A 20,433-nucleotide genomic window follows, 5' to 3' on the forward strand; every position below is an offset into this window, starting at 1 on the left:
AATTAGACTATTGTTTGATAGGTATGATTTACTGCACTGAAACGATCTTAGGGTCATCTCTTGGCTAAGGTGTGTGTGTGATGGACGACTCTTCATAATCACCCACAAATTGACTTCTTAATTTAAATTAAAATTTTACAAATAAATTAGATTTAATTATGGATTGTGAATTGATAAACATGTTGGAACTTTAGTTTCAATAATTTCTGCATAAAATCCAAGTGTCATATACAGAAAGGGTATTTATAGGCCAAACATGTTGCCCAATCCTACCTTGGTTGAAACAGAACAAACTGACACCCAAAAATTGAGTTTAATCAAAGCTTAATGCAATTACAATGTTGTGGATATGACTCCAGTATTAAATTTGGTGAAGAATGTATTGGCAAAGATCTTCACATCAAATCTGGTATAAATTCAGCTTTGATATCTTAATATTATCACTGCATTTTTTAAATTGTTACCATAGTAACTTGTTGTTGTTGTTGTTGTGGGGTTTAATGCTATTTCTCAACACATGATAGGCTATGCATGGCGGCCAGTATTAATGGTGGAGGAAGAACCCGGGAAAACCCCGGAAAGAACCACCGACCCACGAGAAGCTACTGGCAAGCTTTCTCACATACCCATATTGGCCGAATCCTGGACTCAAACCCACGCAGACAGGTGAGATGGCAGTGATCCGTAACAGAGAGCGCTTTAGGCCACTCTGCCACTCGGGACCCCCATAGTAACTAAGCTATTAGGAATAAATTTCAACAAATTAAATGTTTGACTAAAATACTTTTTATATTTGAAATATTTCACCCTTTAAGCCCCGATCCCGCCTGTAGGCGTGATCCGGTTTCTGCATTCAATGGCCGATCCCGCCTGTAGTCGTGATTTTTTTACTGCATTCAATGGCCGATCCCGTCTCCAAGCGTGATGAATGTGTGTTAGATTCAACGTCTCTGATTGGTTAGAAATGGGTTTATTCCAAGAACTAACAACTATTAAACCAATCAGAAATGATTTTACTTTCATTTGCGGAAATTTGAATTGTTCAGAAGCTAAGGGCTCCTGTTTTGAAAGCGGTTTAACTACACGTGTTCTGGTCATGAAAAATCGTAAATGATGGCAGACGTAAGAGTGATTTTTGATGAGAGCAAAAATGAGGAGTTTCTCGGGTTTGATCTTGAAAATACTGAGCAAGCTGAGGAAAGACATGTTCGGCAGTTGGATATTTTGTGAGAGTTCGATTCGGACATAGAAGTTTCTGAGATTGAATCGTCCCAAGATGAGGATGCTGACAGTGATGATGATCGAGTTCTTGCAGATAAACGTTGCACATAATTTTGTAAATTCTGTATAAATAAGTCGTGAAAGACTTGGACAAATAGGGAAAAAAAATACATCACTGTGTAGACAAATTCATTTGCAATAAATGGTGAAACTTTCTTGGATTTTAATTGGATATAAGCAGAGAAATTAAGGTAAGAGTGAATGCATGTGCACGATGTTTACAAAATTTTTCAAACAGGTAAAAACTCTGGGGCACACGCAGCTAGACACAGCTTAGCGCTGCTGGGGCATAGCAGCAGTGATACTGATAACGGGTCTGGGGCTGAATGAGTTAAGACCATGAGAATATTCAAGAAAATATAAGCACATAATATACAACCAAAACTTGACTGACTTCAACAGTTCAATCTTAACACTTCACTGAAAATATACCATCTGTTGCGTCTATATTTAGACAAATAATTAGAAAATCTCTCTTTTCTCAATCATAAATTGAAAAAACTATAATGAAAATTATTACTGCACAATAAGTAAACTCGATGCCAGATGAATTAATGGATAAATAATGTGCAAATCAGACAGTTAAACCTCCAGATTGAAGCATAGTAAAGGGTTAAATGTATTCTCTGTAAGGCTCTCCTTACAAGAGTCTGGCATGAAAGAGGAACCTGTCCTGACAGGGATAATACGCCTTTGACCTTGGCTGCTTGAGCACGTTGGGTCTTCGAGGGTGGATTTACCTGGAAAGGTCTAATGCTAGACTGAGCTGATTGTTCACACTCATGACCCTTCATTATTTTAGGCATTAGAACCAAAAGGTGGGGGTGGGGGTTTGGTTTTTATTGGGTTTTTAAGACTCAGAAAGTGTATTTAGAGATCCCAAGTAAGTGGGTGGAGTATGGTGTCAGTGCACATGACCCATAAAGCGCAACACTGTTCAAATGAGAATAAGTTATAATAGAAATTGACTGGAAATTCAAATGTGAATAAAAGAAAATATCTTTTCTTGCAACATTTAATAATAATAATAATAATAATAATATAAATGAGGACTTTGTATAGCACCTAATCTGTAGAAGCTCTAAGTGCTTTACAACATTAGACAACACCTATAAGATAAAAAACATATATAATGATATGATTACAAACACCATGAAATTAGAAAACATAGGAAAAAACATGCTGAGAAATTTACAGTAGGAAACATTATTAGGTCTTTAAGTTTGTTCTTGCAGTCAAAATAAGTGAGTTTTGAGAGCACTCTTGAATGTGATCACTGTGTCTTTGTGTCTAAGTTCAGTGAGCAATTCATTCCACGTTGCTGGGCCCTGGTATGCAAAAGAACGCTGTCCATATGACTTTGTTTTCATAATGAGAATAATGAGTATACAATTGTCAGAAGAGGAGCATAAGTATCTTGCTGGTAAGTACACATGGGTGAGGTTGGATAGGTATATTGGACTAGAGTCCGTCAGTGAAACGTAGCACAGAGAACAAATTTTGTGTTTGATTCTGGATCAAATGGTTAGCCAGTGTAGGGTACAGAGCAGTGGGGAGGTGTGCTCTGATCGTGGTACTCTAAGTATGATCCAAGCAGCTGTGTTTTGAACTTTTTGGAGTATATATTGAGATGAACCAGACAGAATTGAGTTACAATAGTCCAGTCTTTAAAGTACTAATGAATACACATATGTTTTAGTGGCTTCAACTGAAAGATATTTGCAAATTGAGCTGATGCACCTCAGCTCAAGATATGCAGCCTTGCATATGTTCATGACATGTTGGTGCAATGGGAGAGTACTGTCCTGAGTAATACCTAGGTTTCATACTGATTGTGTGAATTTAATGTTGGTGTTGCTGATATTTATTGTTTGAGGTAAAGGATGTGAATGAGAAAGCCTTTGTGTTGTAATCAGAATGGCCTCAGTTTTATCATCATTCTTCTGCAGCTTGTTACATGTCATCCATGTCACATCAGAAATGCACCTCTCTACACCTTGGATGGTAGTATCAACTTCAGTTGGGTGGCTAGATTTGTATATTTGGGTGTCAATAGCATACAATTGGTAAGACACTGGATGGTGATCTATGGCACTTGAGTGGCTGAGTATATGGAATAAAGACAACAGGTCCAAGAACAGACCCCTGTGGAACACCACAACATAGATCAGCTGGGCTGGAGTGTATTCCATTTGCAGACACAATTTGTGTCCTGTTGACCAAGTAGGACTTGAACCACAGTAAGGCTGTATCATGAATGTCAAATACATGCTGGAGATGGTGAATATATCGTGGCCTATTGTGTCAAATGCTGCAGACAAATCAAGGAGGGTGAGGACTGTAATCTTTCCACTATCCAAAGCAGAGAGAATGTCATTAACTACTTTTAGAAGAGTACTTTCAGTACTGTGGCAAGGGCGATATGCAGATTGTACATTGCTAAAAAAGACTGTTTGAATTTAGATGAGATACAAGCTGGGATAGAACAACCATTTCTAAGACTTTTGAAAGGAATGGGAGATTAGAAACTGGGCGGTAGTTCTTTAAATCGTTATGGTCAAGTGCTGGTTTCTTCAGCAAAGGCTTTACAATGGCAGTTTTGAAAAATGATGGAATTCCCCTGATGAGAGAGAGGTATTAATAACATCAGTCTGTGAAAGGCAATACTGAATCTAAGCACTCAAGCAGCAGTGATGTTGGAATTGGATCAACTTCACATGACTTTGGTGCACTCTTCATCAGGATTGTATGTACGAAATCCATAGAGACAGGTTCAAATGCTGCTAATGGTTGCCGCTCAAATTCTAATACACGTACAAACAAAATATAGTTAGCAGACTAAGCATTGTCAAATATCATCACAACATATAATCACAAGCACAGAGATACTAGATATGTATAGTACTGGGGGATCATGCCGCAGGCATGTAGCATGATGTCCCACCCAGTCACATTATCCTGACACCAGGTCGACCAGTCCTAACACTAACCTCTTAACGCTGAGCGCCAAGTGATGCAGCTGTTAGTACCATTTTTATAAGTCTTTGGTATGACTTGGCCAGGAATCGAACCCAAGACCTCCTGCATCCAAGGCAGATGCTCTAACCAGTACAAAGAAAATAAGCTCTACCTTGCAGCTGTGCTTCACAAAACTAAACTCTGCCAATGAGATGTTCTGATGGGCTTTGCCACTTCATAGATGTCTCATCTTTCTGCGAATAAAAGCTGCATTTGTTACGTATATTTGATTTAATTACATGTATATCTGATTTAATATATATTTATTTCAATTTAACTGTTTGTCAGTTTAAAAAATAAAATCATTTTTCATTACATGATATTGTAATGTCAATTTATTCACTAGACATGATACTTTTTTTTATAGAAAATTCTTTGACCTTGACTGTTAGTTTATAATCACCAGGTATTGATCTAAATCCTGACCTTGTTTCAGAATTTGAAGCAACATTCGTAAACAAGTTCTATTTTATCTTAAAATGATTGGTTGTTTCCAAGGTCATGATTGGGCCTTGTCTTTAAGATATAAACAATTTTTTATTTTTTTTTATTTCTTAGAGTAAAAATTATTGGTTTTTGTCAGGGTCACACAGGGTAAACATGATCTGTAACATGAATTTGCTTCTATAAACTTCTTGAAGATGATCACGTGACCCTTGTTTACGTTTTAGAAAGCCCATGTAACCCATGTTTTGGAGAATTAATCAGCAGAATTTGGGCTGTTAAACTGTTAGCTGTATGTTGTGCTGTTTGGGGTTAGTTAGAATTACTTGGATTCAAATGGATTAATTCTATTATTTTTCTGAAAAATACGTGTGCTCATGTAATATTGTAGAACAAGGACAGTTTTTTAAAAATAAAAGTTTATTCAGCCATCAGAAACTGGAGTGATAATTCTTAATTTCTACAAGGAACTGTAGACTTCAACATTACAGATTGTAGCATACGTCATCGTCTTCCATCATGGATTCGTGAAATCAGTAAAACATTTTGTTATTAGGAATACAAAAATTTTATTCTCTGATTATTTTTGGATTTGATTCTATAAAACCATAAGTTCATATGTTTAATTTTTACAGAACTTTTCCAGGGAAATAAATTATTGTATTTTTAAAAGCTTGTTGTTTTCACTCTTTCTTGTGTTATTTAAACAAGTGACATAAGACATTTCAATATTTCACCTTCATAAATGAATCACACTAGTACACTATTTTGAACAAAAAATTATGATGTGCATTTTATACATAAAGAAACATCATCTAGAAGACTCACGATGAAGCTGATGATTTTGGTAAATGCCATAAGCTGATGCTGAGACTGACTGGGAAAGCATGAAATTGGCATATAGTTCCTTGAATCTGAACTTAGAGAAATTACTTGAGGATGTGTGTGTATGGACATGAAAGTATGTACAAATTACATCTAAACTGACCATAAATTTGTCCCTTTTATGAAATGTCTGACTGACCTTGCCATCTCCATATTGAAAATTGACACTGCAATGTACTTTTTGAACCCACTGAGGTCTATAATTGGCTGAATAGTTCTGTAGACCATTAAACACTAACCTGGAGTAATAAAACTACATTACAAACTATCTCCATAAAACACTTTCTGAGTAATGACCAGATCTCCTTTCATGAAATTCCCACCTTATTCCATTTGAATAGCTAGGGTAGTCAAAACGTAAGGGGGTCGAAAAAACAAAATTTACTGTTCCACCCACAAAAATATTTTCATCACCAATTCATTTTCCAGAAAGAGATTGAAATTTTTTACTGTGAAAATGAATGACACTGGCACCAGCCAGCAACAGTTGGGGTGGAAAGTAAATAAAAAACTGATTATAGGCTCATAAGCTGATACTTTTATACCAGAAAATCTGTGCTTTGTTCTATACTCACAGAAGACTTTGGTCTTCCATAAAAAAAGCTGATTTTATTTTTAAAGAAGGTTTGGAGGTCCTCCCAAAATGGGGTCTTTGGGGGGGGGCAGTGCCCCCTAATTCAGGCATCCCCAACCAAAAACACAACAAAAACACATTTTACAGTCACTTGTCAATTTTTGCAGCAAAAGTATTATTATACATCTCTCTTTTCATAACAAATCTGTAAAGTAAACACCCAAGTACATCAACTATATACAAATAATCCCATACATTAACTTGTCTTTTTCCCCAATGGACACAACCTGTTGATATGCCAGGCGAGCTCCTTTTGTGGCTTTGGCAAACATTTCTATATAAATTCCTTTTTGTGCTCACTGACTTTTTTGGCTCAAGGTGCAATCATTTCTTTTCCTTCTCAATGACAGCCTTTTTCCTTTCAAGTTAGTGCTTGTATTGGTGACATGCAGTGCTAATATTCTGACAGAGGGCTACATCTGTTCTCTCATGCAAGAAATCTTTCTTCTTAAAGTAATTAACTGCACTTTTTCTAGGTGCCTTCTGAGCTTTATTTTTTCGTGTGCAGCTTCTTTTGTAGGTGGTGTTCCAAACTCTTCCAACCACAATTACTGTAATTCAGATCTTTCTTGCTGAGGTCACAAAATGCCAGTCCTCTAGTGTTCAGTTTTCTTATAAACTGACCAACTAAATTTCTGTCAACTTTTCACTCCAGCCATTCCCCTTTCCATAGATTTTTTAAACCTTTACCTAAACTTTTCATGTCATGCTCTCTCTCAACAACTTAGGGTGCCATGTTTTGCAAGTATGCTTCTTCTTTCCATTGCCATCAGTTTCGATTACACGAAGATTCATTGGATGAATTTAAACCTTTGACCAATCAGAATATTTACGAGAGTCATGTGCTAACTAATATATGGAATGAATAATTTACGAGGGTCATTGTGGAATGGGACCGGAAAGACCATTATTAAAAACTGGATCAGAGATATATAAAAAATGGACTACATCAAGAAAAATCTGATTCAAGTCAAGAGAAAAGTGGAATCCTGCTTTAAAAGAGAGAAAAATCATGTCTGTATACTCCAATTTTACTTATTTTTGGACCATGTCGTGCAATTTTTCACATGTAACAAAAAAAATCTCGAAAAGTATGAAAAAATATGACATTTTAAGGAAGAGATCGTGCATGAAAAATTATATGACACCCCCACTGAGAAGGATTTTAAAATATTTACATGACCATCAGTATTAAATAAACTTACATTGCACTAAAGAAACATGCACTAGAAATATACAATGTTTAAATTTGATTACATATATGCACATTAGACATTTTTCTTCTTTCACCTTGTGATCAAATAAAATATGTCATGCTATAAGAGAGAGATATGTTTCAGAACACTTGTAATTTACATTGTTTAATTCCCTTATGATTGTGATTTTACTCAGGTACAAGTACAACACTACATTCCATTATCAATTAATACCACTGTAAATAATTCTTCCCAGTTTTAGTTACCATAGCCATTGTGCAAAAAACCGCATGGTATTATAGTGTTATTTATATGCTAACTAAATGTGCTATAGCTGTGGGCAGGTCATCAAGGCTAACACCTATCTGATATCAAGATTCGGCAGAATGGTCAAATTAGTGAGGCTACCCATAGGGAAATGAGGCTACCCATAGGGTATTATGGATATGGTCATTATCATGTAACAAAAGGAATGCCAGGTGCAAACTTGTGTACCGGAAACCAGTGACATCAGTTGAGCTTTATGACAACTGTCAGAGCATTTTAAAGTTAAAAATAGCAGAAGCCGAGGTCAAAAACAAAAACTGACTAAATACAAAAAGAGTACATGAACTTACCGATAAAAGAAATAACCTTATTTGTTCGGAATGGAGAGATCCTTGCAAAGAAAATTAGATACCATGTTAAATGGCCATTTTTTTGGATTTAACCCAATAGGAGTCTATATGGATGTAAATATTGTGAATATTTAAACTTTGAAACTGAAGTAGTATGGTATGCTTTTTAATACTTGCATTTAATATTTATTACTGTTTTCTCTCTTTGACAAAAGCTTCAGCTAAAGAGGCGTAGTAAGATACAAAATAACACGAAGGCTGAAATCTCTCTCATATCGGGTCATTTTTTTAAAATCAGGAGATGCAAGAAAAATGCAATGGAATTCATATGCCTCTCTAGTGGCTTAGTGGTTAGAACGTCCAAAGTCATGGGTTCAAACCCTGGCAGAGTCATACCAAAGACTTACAAAAATGGTACTAACAGCTGCCTTACTAGGCGTTCAGCATTAAGAGGTTAGTGTTAGGACTGGTCGGCCTGGTGTCAGGATAATGTGTCTGGGTGGGACATCATGCTACATGTCTGCAGCATGATGCCCCAGTGCTAAACATTAATATAGTTTCAGAGAATTCCGTCAACTCTCACAACATTACATCAAAATATAAAGCACACATACATCCATCCAAAGTACCCAGGAAACTATGTGTTTTTTGTTTGTTGTTGCTTACAACAAAAACACCATTACCTCTTCTTCACTGGTAGATGCCATAACATCGGGGTCAGGGCTTGGGGATTTCTGGCTGCCAGGGGCTAGGTTACGACTATTGGGCTGGTTCTTCATCCAGGCACGACAAATTGGATAGAGTGGGGTGTTTTCATCAAACTGTGCCATGTCTACACTCCGATCAAAAAGCTTCATCACATAGGAATCTAAACATAGAAAGTTACCATTATCAATAACATTTGGCTGACAATACTATATGCAATGAAATAAGACATTGATTATCATGACAAAAATTATTTACATTGATGCATCGCATGGACGTGTAGGGTATTACCCAGTCATCTATTAGTTTTCTATGAAATTTTTGGTTAAGCTGCATTATCTTCCTGACAAAATCCATTTTCACCATCAAATACATGACCTGACCATATTGATATTTGGAATGACTTCCTAATACATTTGGAATCTAGGTCTCCTAAAGATGTATAATAAAAAAAATCTTTCTGCCTATATCTCAGATATATGAAAGGAAGCAATTCTTATAGATGAACTCTCCTTAACCTGCAAGGTTCTGATATATCTCCCAGATGTAGCCAGTTTCAATTTGTCCCAATGACAGTCAACAGGTCTCCACAAACATCCATTGGAATTTATACACACTGAATCACCCATTAGTATTTTCTGGTGGTATAGCAAGTCTAATCATAGCTACCTTTAGTGTATACTACACGTTTTTTTTGGGTGAATTTAGTTTTATAATTTCTGACTGTCCATAAGATTTGATCAGTAGCAATATTATTTACTGCTGCACTGTTTGCAGACTATTTCTTTAATCATAAGGCATCTTGGGAATGAGAGATTGACTAAGTGAACATTATATACCAGTATTTAATACTCAATAGTCTTTACTTCATATTTTGTTAACAGTTCATCATTAACCTAGTGATATGATTGGTAGCTCCACCCTTCACCAATGCATTGTTTGCAGACTATACATTTGTTCTTAGGACAGCTCAGGAATATGAGTTTTGCCTAACTGAACATTGTATAATTAATATTTGAGATTTTTAATATTTATACTTGCCATTGTTTATCTTTACAGTAGTCAACAACAAAAAATCTATTAAGTGCAAGACATATTCATTAAAGGGTCATGGAGGACAACTACAAGTCATGTGTAGGATATACCAAGTGTTCATTTATGACATATAGAGACTACCCTGTGGACTGAGGACATCTGGTTCAGCATCATAAAGAAACCGCATAAGGGTTAAGAGAAAAGGGCCAGGTTGAAAATGTTTGATGAATATATATTATTCCTCCAAACTCAGGGTCACTGACCAGCTTTACTGGAGATGGAGAGATGCCTTCCCATCCAACAACTAAAACTGCCAAACTGACCCCTATGACTTTGACAATGCCTCTACCGGTAGCAATCTAGCTGACATTAAATCAAGAATGATCAGAATCATACAGAAAACTCTGTCATGAGAATGCTGATGAGTGAATCTAGTGATCATTATTTGTCCTATTATTTGTCAATTGTTAATAGAAAACCCACTGGGTGAAAGTACATCTCCTTGCCTGTTAATGAAAGTATTTTCCAACCTTGCCAGCTTGACCTGCCCACAGCTATTTCATAATACACTGTACACCATCCTGGCAATCAACAGACCCATTCAGCCATCTAGATATTTGAACATTTGAGATATGGTCCAGGCATTAATCAAGCTGGCATCCAAGACTCCAGAACAACATACAATGATAACTCATTCCGTCCAGGATGCTTCAAGGCTGACTGTTTGCTTCTCCAACCAAGAGATCTCTGGCAATAAACACTGATGGTACAGTGACATCATTACATTATGGCACAACCTAACCAAGAACTTGCATACTGGAGGATGGTACTGTGACATTATTTCCTTATGGCACAACCTAAGAACTTGCATACTGGAGAAGGATAATACTTCAGTTTCAGACTTGGCTTGGACTGAAAATTCTGATCCAACAATGGATTTGACAGGAATATAGTTTAAAAGCTGCTGTAGAGGGCTAATGAAGAGATTTACAAAATGTCCAGTGAAATGTCCTCCTCTTGCAGAGAAAATAGCTTCTGTTGATGAGGATGACAAAGAAGAACATTCAGAATCTTACCACAATCTTTTATGAGTGGAAACTTTTCAGGTGCCTTTAAGAAAAGATCCACAATCTCAGTAATAGTAGCCATGCTGGATACAAATATATCCTATACTTAAGTGTCTAGCCTTGACAAAGACTTCAAGTCTGTGAATATGTCTCCCCCATTATATTATAAAGTATACAAGAGTTCAATGTCATGTCCATGTTGCAAAAGAACATGGTTTCCATTTCTTCCGTTATAGATTGGCTTCCCTGTCTATACATTGTTTAGCAGACTAGGCCAGAAATGATCATTCTTTGGATGCTGTCAGTTGGATCAGCAATATCATCACAAGAGTAGTTAGCCAAACAATAGCAAATGCTCTAACTACCTCCTGCAATTCTGACCTCATTAGAAGGGACACTCTCCTGTGGTCTCCTTCATTTAAGCCTCATCATGCAACAACCCTTTGCTCCCTTCCTTTCCGGTTTTGCATCACCTTTAGGGTAAAAATTGATGAGGTAAGAATATATGCAGTCCCAGGAGTTACCTACCCCTTTAGCTACCTGTTCAATACCCATGTCAAGAACCATCCCAGAGAAAGGGAGACAGGCGCCAGGTGTTATCATGGCAAACATTCAGAGGTCAAGTGAGAAATAGTTGGTCACAACCCCTCAATACATTTCTCAAATGAAGCATCATTTGGGTCATCACCCCATAATCTCAAGAGTCAAAATGAAGATCTTAAGAATCAGAATTTAAATCTCATAAGCAATTACTTTTTTGACAGTTATGATCTCACAGCTGGGACTGTTTATTATTTGTAGAGCAAACTGATGTTTAACATTTTTTGTATCATAATGAATAACAAAAAGTATTTTGTAAGAAACACATGCAGACAGTGCTACTGACATGGCCATTACTGGTTTTTCGAACAGTGTTTCATTCTAATTATATATGACTGCTTGTATATTTTTTATATTAAACAGAAAAAGGATTATTTAATATTACAAATTAAAAAAACAGAACTACTCCCAGTGACAAACAGCTTAGATTTTCCAGTGTCTTTACACACTCACATATCATCATCTTTTCATCATTTACAACATTTTCAACCCACTGAAATTCACTTTACCATTGTTCCTTAAAATTTCCTATAACTTTCTATTTCCTTCTAATCAGAAATGTTATTATTTGTTTCCTTGGCATCTGAGGGTCAGAATGATCACTAGCAAGTCATTTCTGAGACAGACACAGAAAAGAACATATACTTGTTTGAGTCATTGCTAATTACCAGTTCACAAATAGATCAAATATAAGAAAATAATTTCATCTTGTTATTCAGTCTTGGGCAATTATAAAAAAGAAAAAAAAAATCAATACCAGGAAAATCATGGTGAACATGACACTACTCAAACAGCTGTCACTCCTGTCCATGTAAGTTCAAGTCTCAGTTTGACCAGCATCAGTATGCGAGAAAGTTTGCCAATAGCTTCCTGTGGGTTGATGGCTCTTTTATGGGACTTCCTCCACCAAATATACTGGCTGCCATGTATAGCCTCTCATGTACTGACAAATGGTGTTTAACCCCATAAAACCCAAACCAAACCTTTCTCTTTGAAGAATAAAAGCTATCACCTAAAATAATCAAGAAATATCACTCCATGATTTTTGGAAACCTTCAGACATAGAAGAGACAACATTGGTTACAACAAGGACCTTTCCAACTTGCTGACCAATATTGACTTATCCAGACTGTATTTGGTTACCTTATTTCCAAAGTGGAGCCTCTCTTGGGTCTTGATGTGACTTAATTTGTGTAAGTTTGAGCCTGTCTAACACCCTGCTGAAGCAGCTATAAAAAAATACATACTTCCTGATAGCATTCACTTCTGTTTCCTGGGGTAAGCAAGCTGCAGGTTCTGTTTGTAAATCTTAATCACCCACAGTTTTGTTTAGTTATTGTAATGATGCAGCCTGTCAATAACCAGCAACCAAAACAATACAACCCCACTCCCTTATCAACGCCTCAAGAGAGGTGAAGTTGCAGGACCAAGTATGTACTCTTAGACACTATCTGAAATGCATGGAGAACTTTCAGGCTGGACACCAGAGGCTTTTCCTACCACAAGGCAAGAAAGCAAGACATAACCCTAAAACCACTGGCCAATTGATTAAAGGGTGTTTTTAAATCTGCATACTCTGAACTCTGACAAAATCAAAGAATATTTCAGCTTATGAAATATGATCAAATTCTACAAGCCTGGCTTTTGAATGCAATATCTCAATTAAAGACACAGTGAAGTAAGTTGTCTGGCACATCCAGTCTATTTTTTCCAATTTCTACCTGTGTGATATTGCCTCACTCAGAACAGAACTGAATCTTGCTGAGCCTCTGACTGCTGTCCAGACAGTCACCTGGCCCTACAAATTGACATGTGATCACATTTCTTTGTTTTGCTGAATTTGCCAATGAAACTTTTGATTCTAAAACAATTGCTGGATGCAGGAACACACAGGTTCCTTCTTCACAGATGGATTCTGGAAGTGTCAGAAATTCATTAATGTAAATAGGTAGTATTTACTAGCCTATTTCCTTTCTCCTGATGAGAAGAGAAGCTCAAAATTACCAATGAATACCATCCAATCTACTGAATTAAAATAATTCTCTTTTTTACAAATACTGAATATCACAAAACTTGTACATGCATGAACTTATTGCAATTTAGCAAGAAAACAAAACTTGGCAAACTATTATCCCTTATTCATATTACATACCAACATAACTTTCTACTTGAACAAACAATCTATTTCCCATTAGTAAACTGTAACAAATATATGGCCAAAATACTGAGCTAAAGAAATTGGCTGACACTGAAAATATTCTGATATGCACCATATCCATTGCTTATGGTTCTTCTCCATTACTCATACACATACTAGCTCCTTATACAGCACTGTGATTTTGCTAATAAGAATATGCATATATGTGAATAGCTAATGTGAAAGCTTTGTTACTAAGCTATAAAAATGCTGAGGCCTTTTAAAAATTATTTCGGTAAAGTCAATATAATATGATATTACTACCAACCTACATATAACATTCTAAACATAAAAATGTGAAATAGGCATGAACTCACGATGAAAATGTCCACCAGTTTCAGCATCCTCCCCTTCATCCTTTCTTTTTCTCTTCCTGTTCCCTTTGTTTACTTGCGATCTCTTTGAGGGTGAAACTACTGGTAGGGGCTCACTGGAAAAAACAGACATGTTGTACCATCATCCAATACAGGCAAAAGATTTTAACACAAATTTGTAGCGGGGTAGGATTATGATGATCATCACAATTCAGGACAATTAAGAAAGACTGGCTGAACAGCTCATTTACAGAGAAGATAATCCACTGGCTTAAATTACCTGTTCTTTCAAAAACTTGTGTTGTGATCATTGATACTGGACCACATCTTTGTTTAACAATAAAGCAGGAAGTTAACAAACTATTAGTTGTAATAAAGGTTACACACTTGACTGATACCAGTGAATATTAAGGTATTGATTGATGTACAGAAGTAGCTCATGGCAACCGATCGATTATTTTGAAAAGTTGTTTGATTAAGAGTTTAACATTTTTTCTGAGTTTATCGTGGCATAAACTGTCATTTGCAAACTCACACAGCAAATAACGCCTGAAGGGCGTTAAGTAAGCTGTGTGAGTCGGCAACTGACATTTTATACCAAGATAAACTCAGAAAAAACAATGTAAAACTCTTATAATTGAAATTTCAATTATTCATTATGTTATTTTGTTTGCATCATTTAAAAACAGAATCTTAACTGAGCGTAGTAATACATGTTTGGGGTTTTCTGTTACACAGCTATTAATAGCACTTGGGACTGTCCTGCTTTATCGTAATAAGGTCATCATAATACCAGTCCTTCAACCAATGAAAACAAAATTTAGGCAATTATTTTTATTTAAAATTGTTAGAATGTTCTTTTCCTTTAAAGCTTACTTCGTGTCTGCCTTCACTGGCACTTATGCTGTACACGTGACTCTGTTTATAGAAGTGGGTATTCTTAGAAAAGTAGTTCTTACAGTTCATACAGAAATAAACGCAATTCATTTTGATCATGTGGTAACATTCTGACCAATGGAAATGTTACTTTCCTTTACCAGCTACTGGCATTGCAATTATATAGGGTATAATGAATTTGTACTAATGATTTTATATTCACAACATAAGACTAGGCAGCCAACAGTACAGAACACTTTTTCAAGATTGTATGAGAACATCATGTTTCTATAAAATTTGAATTGGTTGTCAAGTTTATTATTTAAGGCTTTTGGTGTGGAAAGGAAACATTCCAGTACATTGTGGTTCTCCAGAAATACCTACCACATTAATAACAGAAATTACAGTCTGCTACCTCAAAATTGAGTCCAACTAGACAGCAGACAGTGGTGGGTTGGAGGCAAAGTTTTCATGCATGCACACATCATACCCAGCTGACTGGATGAAGTGCCATCATCCCTGGGTGTATAATGGAATCTGTACATGGAAATCTGTGTTTACTGCAGTGTCTGTACAAGATACACAATCAACATCAAAGCGGTCAACTGCTATATACAACGGGATGGTTGGACTGCTAACAATTATGGATACAGTTAGATCCATAGCTTATAAAACGAAAGGTTAAGTCGTATAATTTAAGGTACTAGGAGCAGTTGGGTGAGGGGAACAGGTAGGCAAAAATATGAAATTATGTTAAAGAAAAACGATCACCTGTATATTACTGATCATAAGCTTGTGATATTTTATTAGCGTACCATACACCTTTCTACAAATCTGGTGAATTTTCACAAAATGTAGTTTAGGAGATAGTTAAGGAAATAATGATGGACAGACAGACAGACAGAGAGAATCACAATGTCCCCTAATTAAGAATAGGGATAAATTAGAAAACTAATTTTGTCCAACACAAATTACATCCTACGAATTAAATTGTTATTTTGGGTATAAATTTTCATAGTTTTATGAACACAAACACTTAAATATGTGGATTGGAGGGAAAGTTCTGCTGTTTCTACAACAGGTAGTATCATTTGTTATGCCATAATTTGCATTTCTTTTAAGACTTGATGCTGCACATAAAAAGCAAATTTATAGTGCCATCACATGACATCTTCCGTATCAAGCATTTACAAACCCTGATGTATAAACTAATGCAATATCAATTTATGATATCATACCATATGTCACAATATTTCACGTCAAATGAAGTTATGGTTTAAAATTACCATTAGAATTTGTACATGTGTTCATAAGAAATAAATTAATTAAATTTGTTCAATTATTTATTTTCCATGGTTTGAAAATGTTGGTAATTTGTTATTTTGGATATCAATTTTGTTTTGTGATCATTATTCAGCCTGCTACACAAATTTTATTTTATATAAGAACTCATGGGAACCTTCTATTTTCATTACATTCCTTCCAAACCTCTACGAGTATGTTGGTTAAACACTAATAATCATCAGGTAAGCTTTTGGATCATCGGCAAGCTTGGAAAGGATTACCTCTGTGAATTATCAGCAGGTGACATGACATCAGGTTCACCTTCACTGTCCCCTGTCCTGCAACAAAACACTGACAAATCTCAAGTCATCATTCATTTTAGAGGATATCCTCATATCAAACGTTTTGCCCCCTACAACAAATGGCACAAGCATAAAGAATGAAAATATACCTAGACCCAAAAAATTGGAAATCTCATATGCCTGAATGTTTCAAAAGGCAGAACAGCAAATACTATATGAACTAAGAATGTACATATCAAAGAAGCAAATTTGCAGTGCCAACCCGAAATGTCACAATTTGGTGTGATCTTAGTTAATATGTGAGTTTGGGTACGAAGATTAAGACAATGTTAACACAATGGATGTTAAGCACTTAGCATGTAAGGGTTATTTCAGTAAAACATACATGGGACTTGGGGAATGCACTTTCAGTGTGTATTCATCAACAATTTAGAATTTCTTATAGTTTTCATGAGAACTCTGTTACTAAACAGAGTAACCTAGCATATATATATTTTTAAGTGCTTTTCCTGGGTACATGTATGTTTAAATCGAACAGCCTAAAGCATTTATTTATTGTTTCAAATAAAAAGTTTGAAAAAGCACACTATGTGCTTGAAATATGACAGACATCTGCCAGTAGCATAGTTTTTCGTCATGACGAATTTTGTTAATGAATCTTTACAAGTGCATGTGAAAAACAAAATTTTTAAACGACTGAGAAAAATAGAAACTGACCTATTTCAATTTTAAGAAAATATTTCAGAAGTCACAAGATACATATTTTGTATTTCAAGTAGATAAATAAGTGAAGCTGTTAGAAAACAACAGCTTGCCTGCATTTATTTATTCAGAAGCAAGAGTTTTGTAATTGTAAACACTAAAAATGATTATCAACAAGTGATGTTGAAAACAAACCATGTGGTTACATGTAAGTCACAGTCCCCCCATTTCTAGGGTACAGTGATAATGTACTTCTATGGATTTATACCAAAATCCAGTTTGAGGACATCCAAGAAACTCACCTAATAATCAAACAAATATATAATCAAACACTGTATAAAAAAGTAGGAAATTGATATTTTTTGATACTGTGATATTTTAGTTCTCTTCCAGATGGACGAAAAATGTACATGAGCACTTGTGCATGAAAAACAAATGAAACTGACCAATTGTTGACATGATGGCATATTGTTGCATGCAGATATATTTTTCATGACCACAAAATCAAACAGTGTTATATAAACCAGATTTAATGTAAAAAAAATGTATTTGGTCACTGAAGCATGAAAAATTAGTCAAAGTGACAACTTTTTGTATGTGGTGTAGTGCTCCTCAGATTGTATGCACATAAAACATTTTAACAGTGTGCAAAGTAATGATGACCCCAAAACGGACCTGAACATGAGTGTGAAATGTAGATTACATTGTCCTATTTTTGGAAAATAGTATACAAATCAAATCAACTTTCATAACTAAGAGGCAACAAAAGCTGAGGTATTTACCTCAACATAAAAATGTACATGTGCCAGCACTGATGCAAGCAATGGACAACTATAACACTGAGGATAAGCTTTCAGACATTTTGTGAGCCAAATACAGATACTGGTCAAAATCAGACAATGAATTTACTTGTCTTTAACTTTTTAAAACACCAATTAATGATTGCCTCCTGGTTTTGAAGTAGTCTGCATACTTGTACCTTATGGTTTGAGGTTGGCTGGTTTGGGTTATACAGGACCAAGGCTTAAAATTAGTGGTAGCCTGCTAGCCGTTGGCCAGTATAATTTGTTGTCACCAGTCATCATTTGTGGGAAGTATTAATGAAAACTGAGCAGAACTAGTAAAATGCTGAAAATCTCTAATCAATCACCATATTAACTGGCACACCATACATGTAAGATTGATCTACAAACCCAAAACCTGAATGACATTATGAGAAAAATAGAAACAAATGGCTTCTCTATTATCACCTTAAATTGGAAAAAAAAATGAAATTACAGCTCTGATGTAAACTGATGATAAACCAACAAACAATAAGGACCCACATGTTGTCAATAAACCAACAAACAATGAGGACCCACATCTTGTCAACAAATCAACAAACAATGAGGACCCACATGTTGTCAATAAACCAACAAACAATGAGGACCCATGTGTTGTCAATAAACCAACAATGAGGACCCACATGTTGTCAATACAGAACTGAATCCTACAGATGGATTTTCATGTTACATACTCTTCTTGTTCTTCATCTTTCTTTTCTACAAGTGACTGCAGAGTAGCATCCAGCCGTGTCCGTGCTGTGTTGACCTCAGCTGTAGTGATAAAAGGGACAGTATACAGGAAACAAATGGTCCAGATTTCACTCCCCTGTTTATAAAACTTAACACCGATCATCTCACAAATCAGGCTTACGGGAAATGATCAAGCTTTAATTTATGCTCTACATAAAATGCTCTATTAAAATTGTGCATAAACATTTCAATTTCTTTAAAATATTTTGAACTGTTATACCAAATATTCTTCAGCTAGATGCAAAAACCCAACTATCATATCCATTATCATTCCAAGAAAAGAGTCTGGTTAATATAAATACAGACCTAAAAAAATAGATATTAAGCAGATACACATGTATCTAGGGTCCTCAAAATCTAGATTAGCCCCCTCCTGTATTCTGAGTTGCCTGTCAGACTTGTTAGAAAAGTTATAAAATTTGCCTGAAATAAACCTTGAATGCTGGCGAACTGTAGAAATTTCAATAGAAGTTCTTGAAATACACTGTTAAATTATTCATATTCTGGCCTCTGCTTTGGCTCAATTTGTAGGACCAGGACCATATCCACCTTTTGAAGATCATTTGTTCAACTGTATAAAAACATATAACCTTTGTGTAAAAAGTGAAGCGCATGACCAGTAACCTATTTCTGCTCTTCATTTTTCACTGCTTACCTATAATAAGCATTTGTTTGTCCTGCATGATTAAATGAGCTCTCCTTTGCTCAAGCTGACTTGGTAATGCACTACTTGTTAAATACATTGAGCAGTACCTATGTAATTGACTGCCAGTCTGGCTAATCTAGGAGTTTTAACAGCCTCCAATACAATGTTTTCACTCTAAAGGAACTGAGATAATTCCTCACTGTTATAACCCCTTTAGCTCAAAGACTTGGTAGCCACTGGTTATATTGATATATAGTGTTTTCTGTCATTGTAACACCATCATAGTACCATGATATTAATTATGAAAATAGAATCAACTACCAATTGATAAAATAACTTCATTTCTGTTTTCAGCTTTGGAGATTAGTGCAGCATTTAGAAATTAAAACTCTCAAGTAAGGTTATATTATGACCCGGAGAAAAAACTCCTATTAACTCATTCAGCCCCCAAGGTTTTTGTCGTTTTCGCCTGGAATGCGAGTAGGAAAGACATTTTGGGGGCTATTTCTGAATACATTGTAATACATGGGCTTTTAACAGATTTTACATGAGACTAAAGCCTAGTTGTATTAGAAACATCGTTTCCCATTAGTTATTTTGCTTGCGCATGAGCAGAAGGGTAAAAGCTGGGAGTTCATTTATTTTTTTTGCTTAATGGACCCATCATTTTCGTATGGATACCACTCTTTATTCCAAATGCCCACCTTATCCTAGTTTTTGCAAAGGTTCACCTGTCTGTGTGCAGTTCAGACCGATCTGCCTTAGATCTGAGGCGAAAAGGTCTAAAAATCCAGACACAAAATTTCATTCCGACCACGAGCAAATTTTGGGTGAAAACAAAAACGGGTCCAAAAAATGAGGTTTTTCCCTATGTATTTTGTAGTGCAACTAGAACTGTCCTGCATCTCACCATCACACTCTTATATTAATCAAGTAAGATCAAGTGATGTCATTGTATAAATTGTGATAGAAATTGGTAAAAATGTAAATAATTTGGATCAAAATCACTTAAAGTTTGTTTTGCTTTTTATTATTACTAAAACAACTAGAAATCAT

At 35.6% G+C, this 20,433-nt stretch overlaps 1 protein-coding gene across 2 annotated transcripts in view; it reads right to left on the reverse strand.

Moving 5' to 3' along the window:
• The window catches only part of LOC149788603 (protein lin-37 homolog), a 36,525-nt gene that overhangs the window by 4,198 nt on the left and 11,894 nt on the right, over positions 1-20,433 (reverse strand). Inside the window, exons 2-5 of one of the 2 annotated variants that reach the window (XM_089974661.1) lie at positions 18,674-18,752; positions 16,435-16,491; positions 13,997-14,109; positions 8,759-8,943 (exon numbers count right to left, since the gene is read on the reverse strand). In XM_089974661.1, coding sequence (XP_089830787.1) covers positions 8,759-8,943; positions 13,997-14,109; positions 16,435-16,491; positions 18,674-18,752 — 434 coding nt within the window. The remainder of the gene's footprint in view (positions 1-8,758; positions 8,944-13,996; positions 14,110-16,434; positions 16,492-18,673; positions 18,753-20,433) is intronic. The other variant, XM_089974663.1, reaches the window with a different exon arrangement.

The sequence above is a fragment of the Sinohyriopsis cumingii genome, chromosome 11, assembly GCF_028554795.1.
Source record: "Sinohyriopsis cumingii isolate HCF-2022 chromosome 11, ASM2855479v2, whole genome shotgun sequence".
Lineage (NCBI taxonomy): Eukaryota > Metazoa > Mollusca > Bivalvia > Unionida > Unionidae > Sinohyriopsis > Sinohyriopsis cumingii.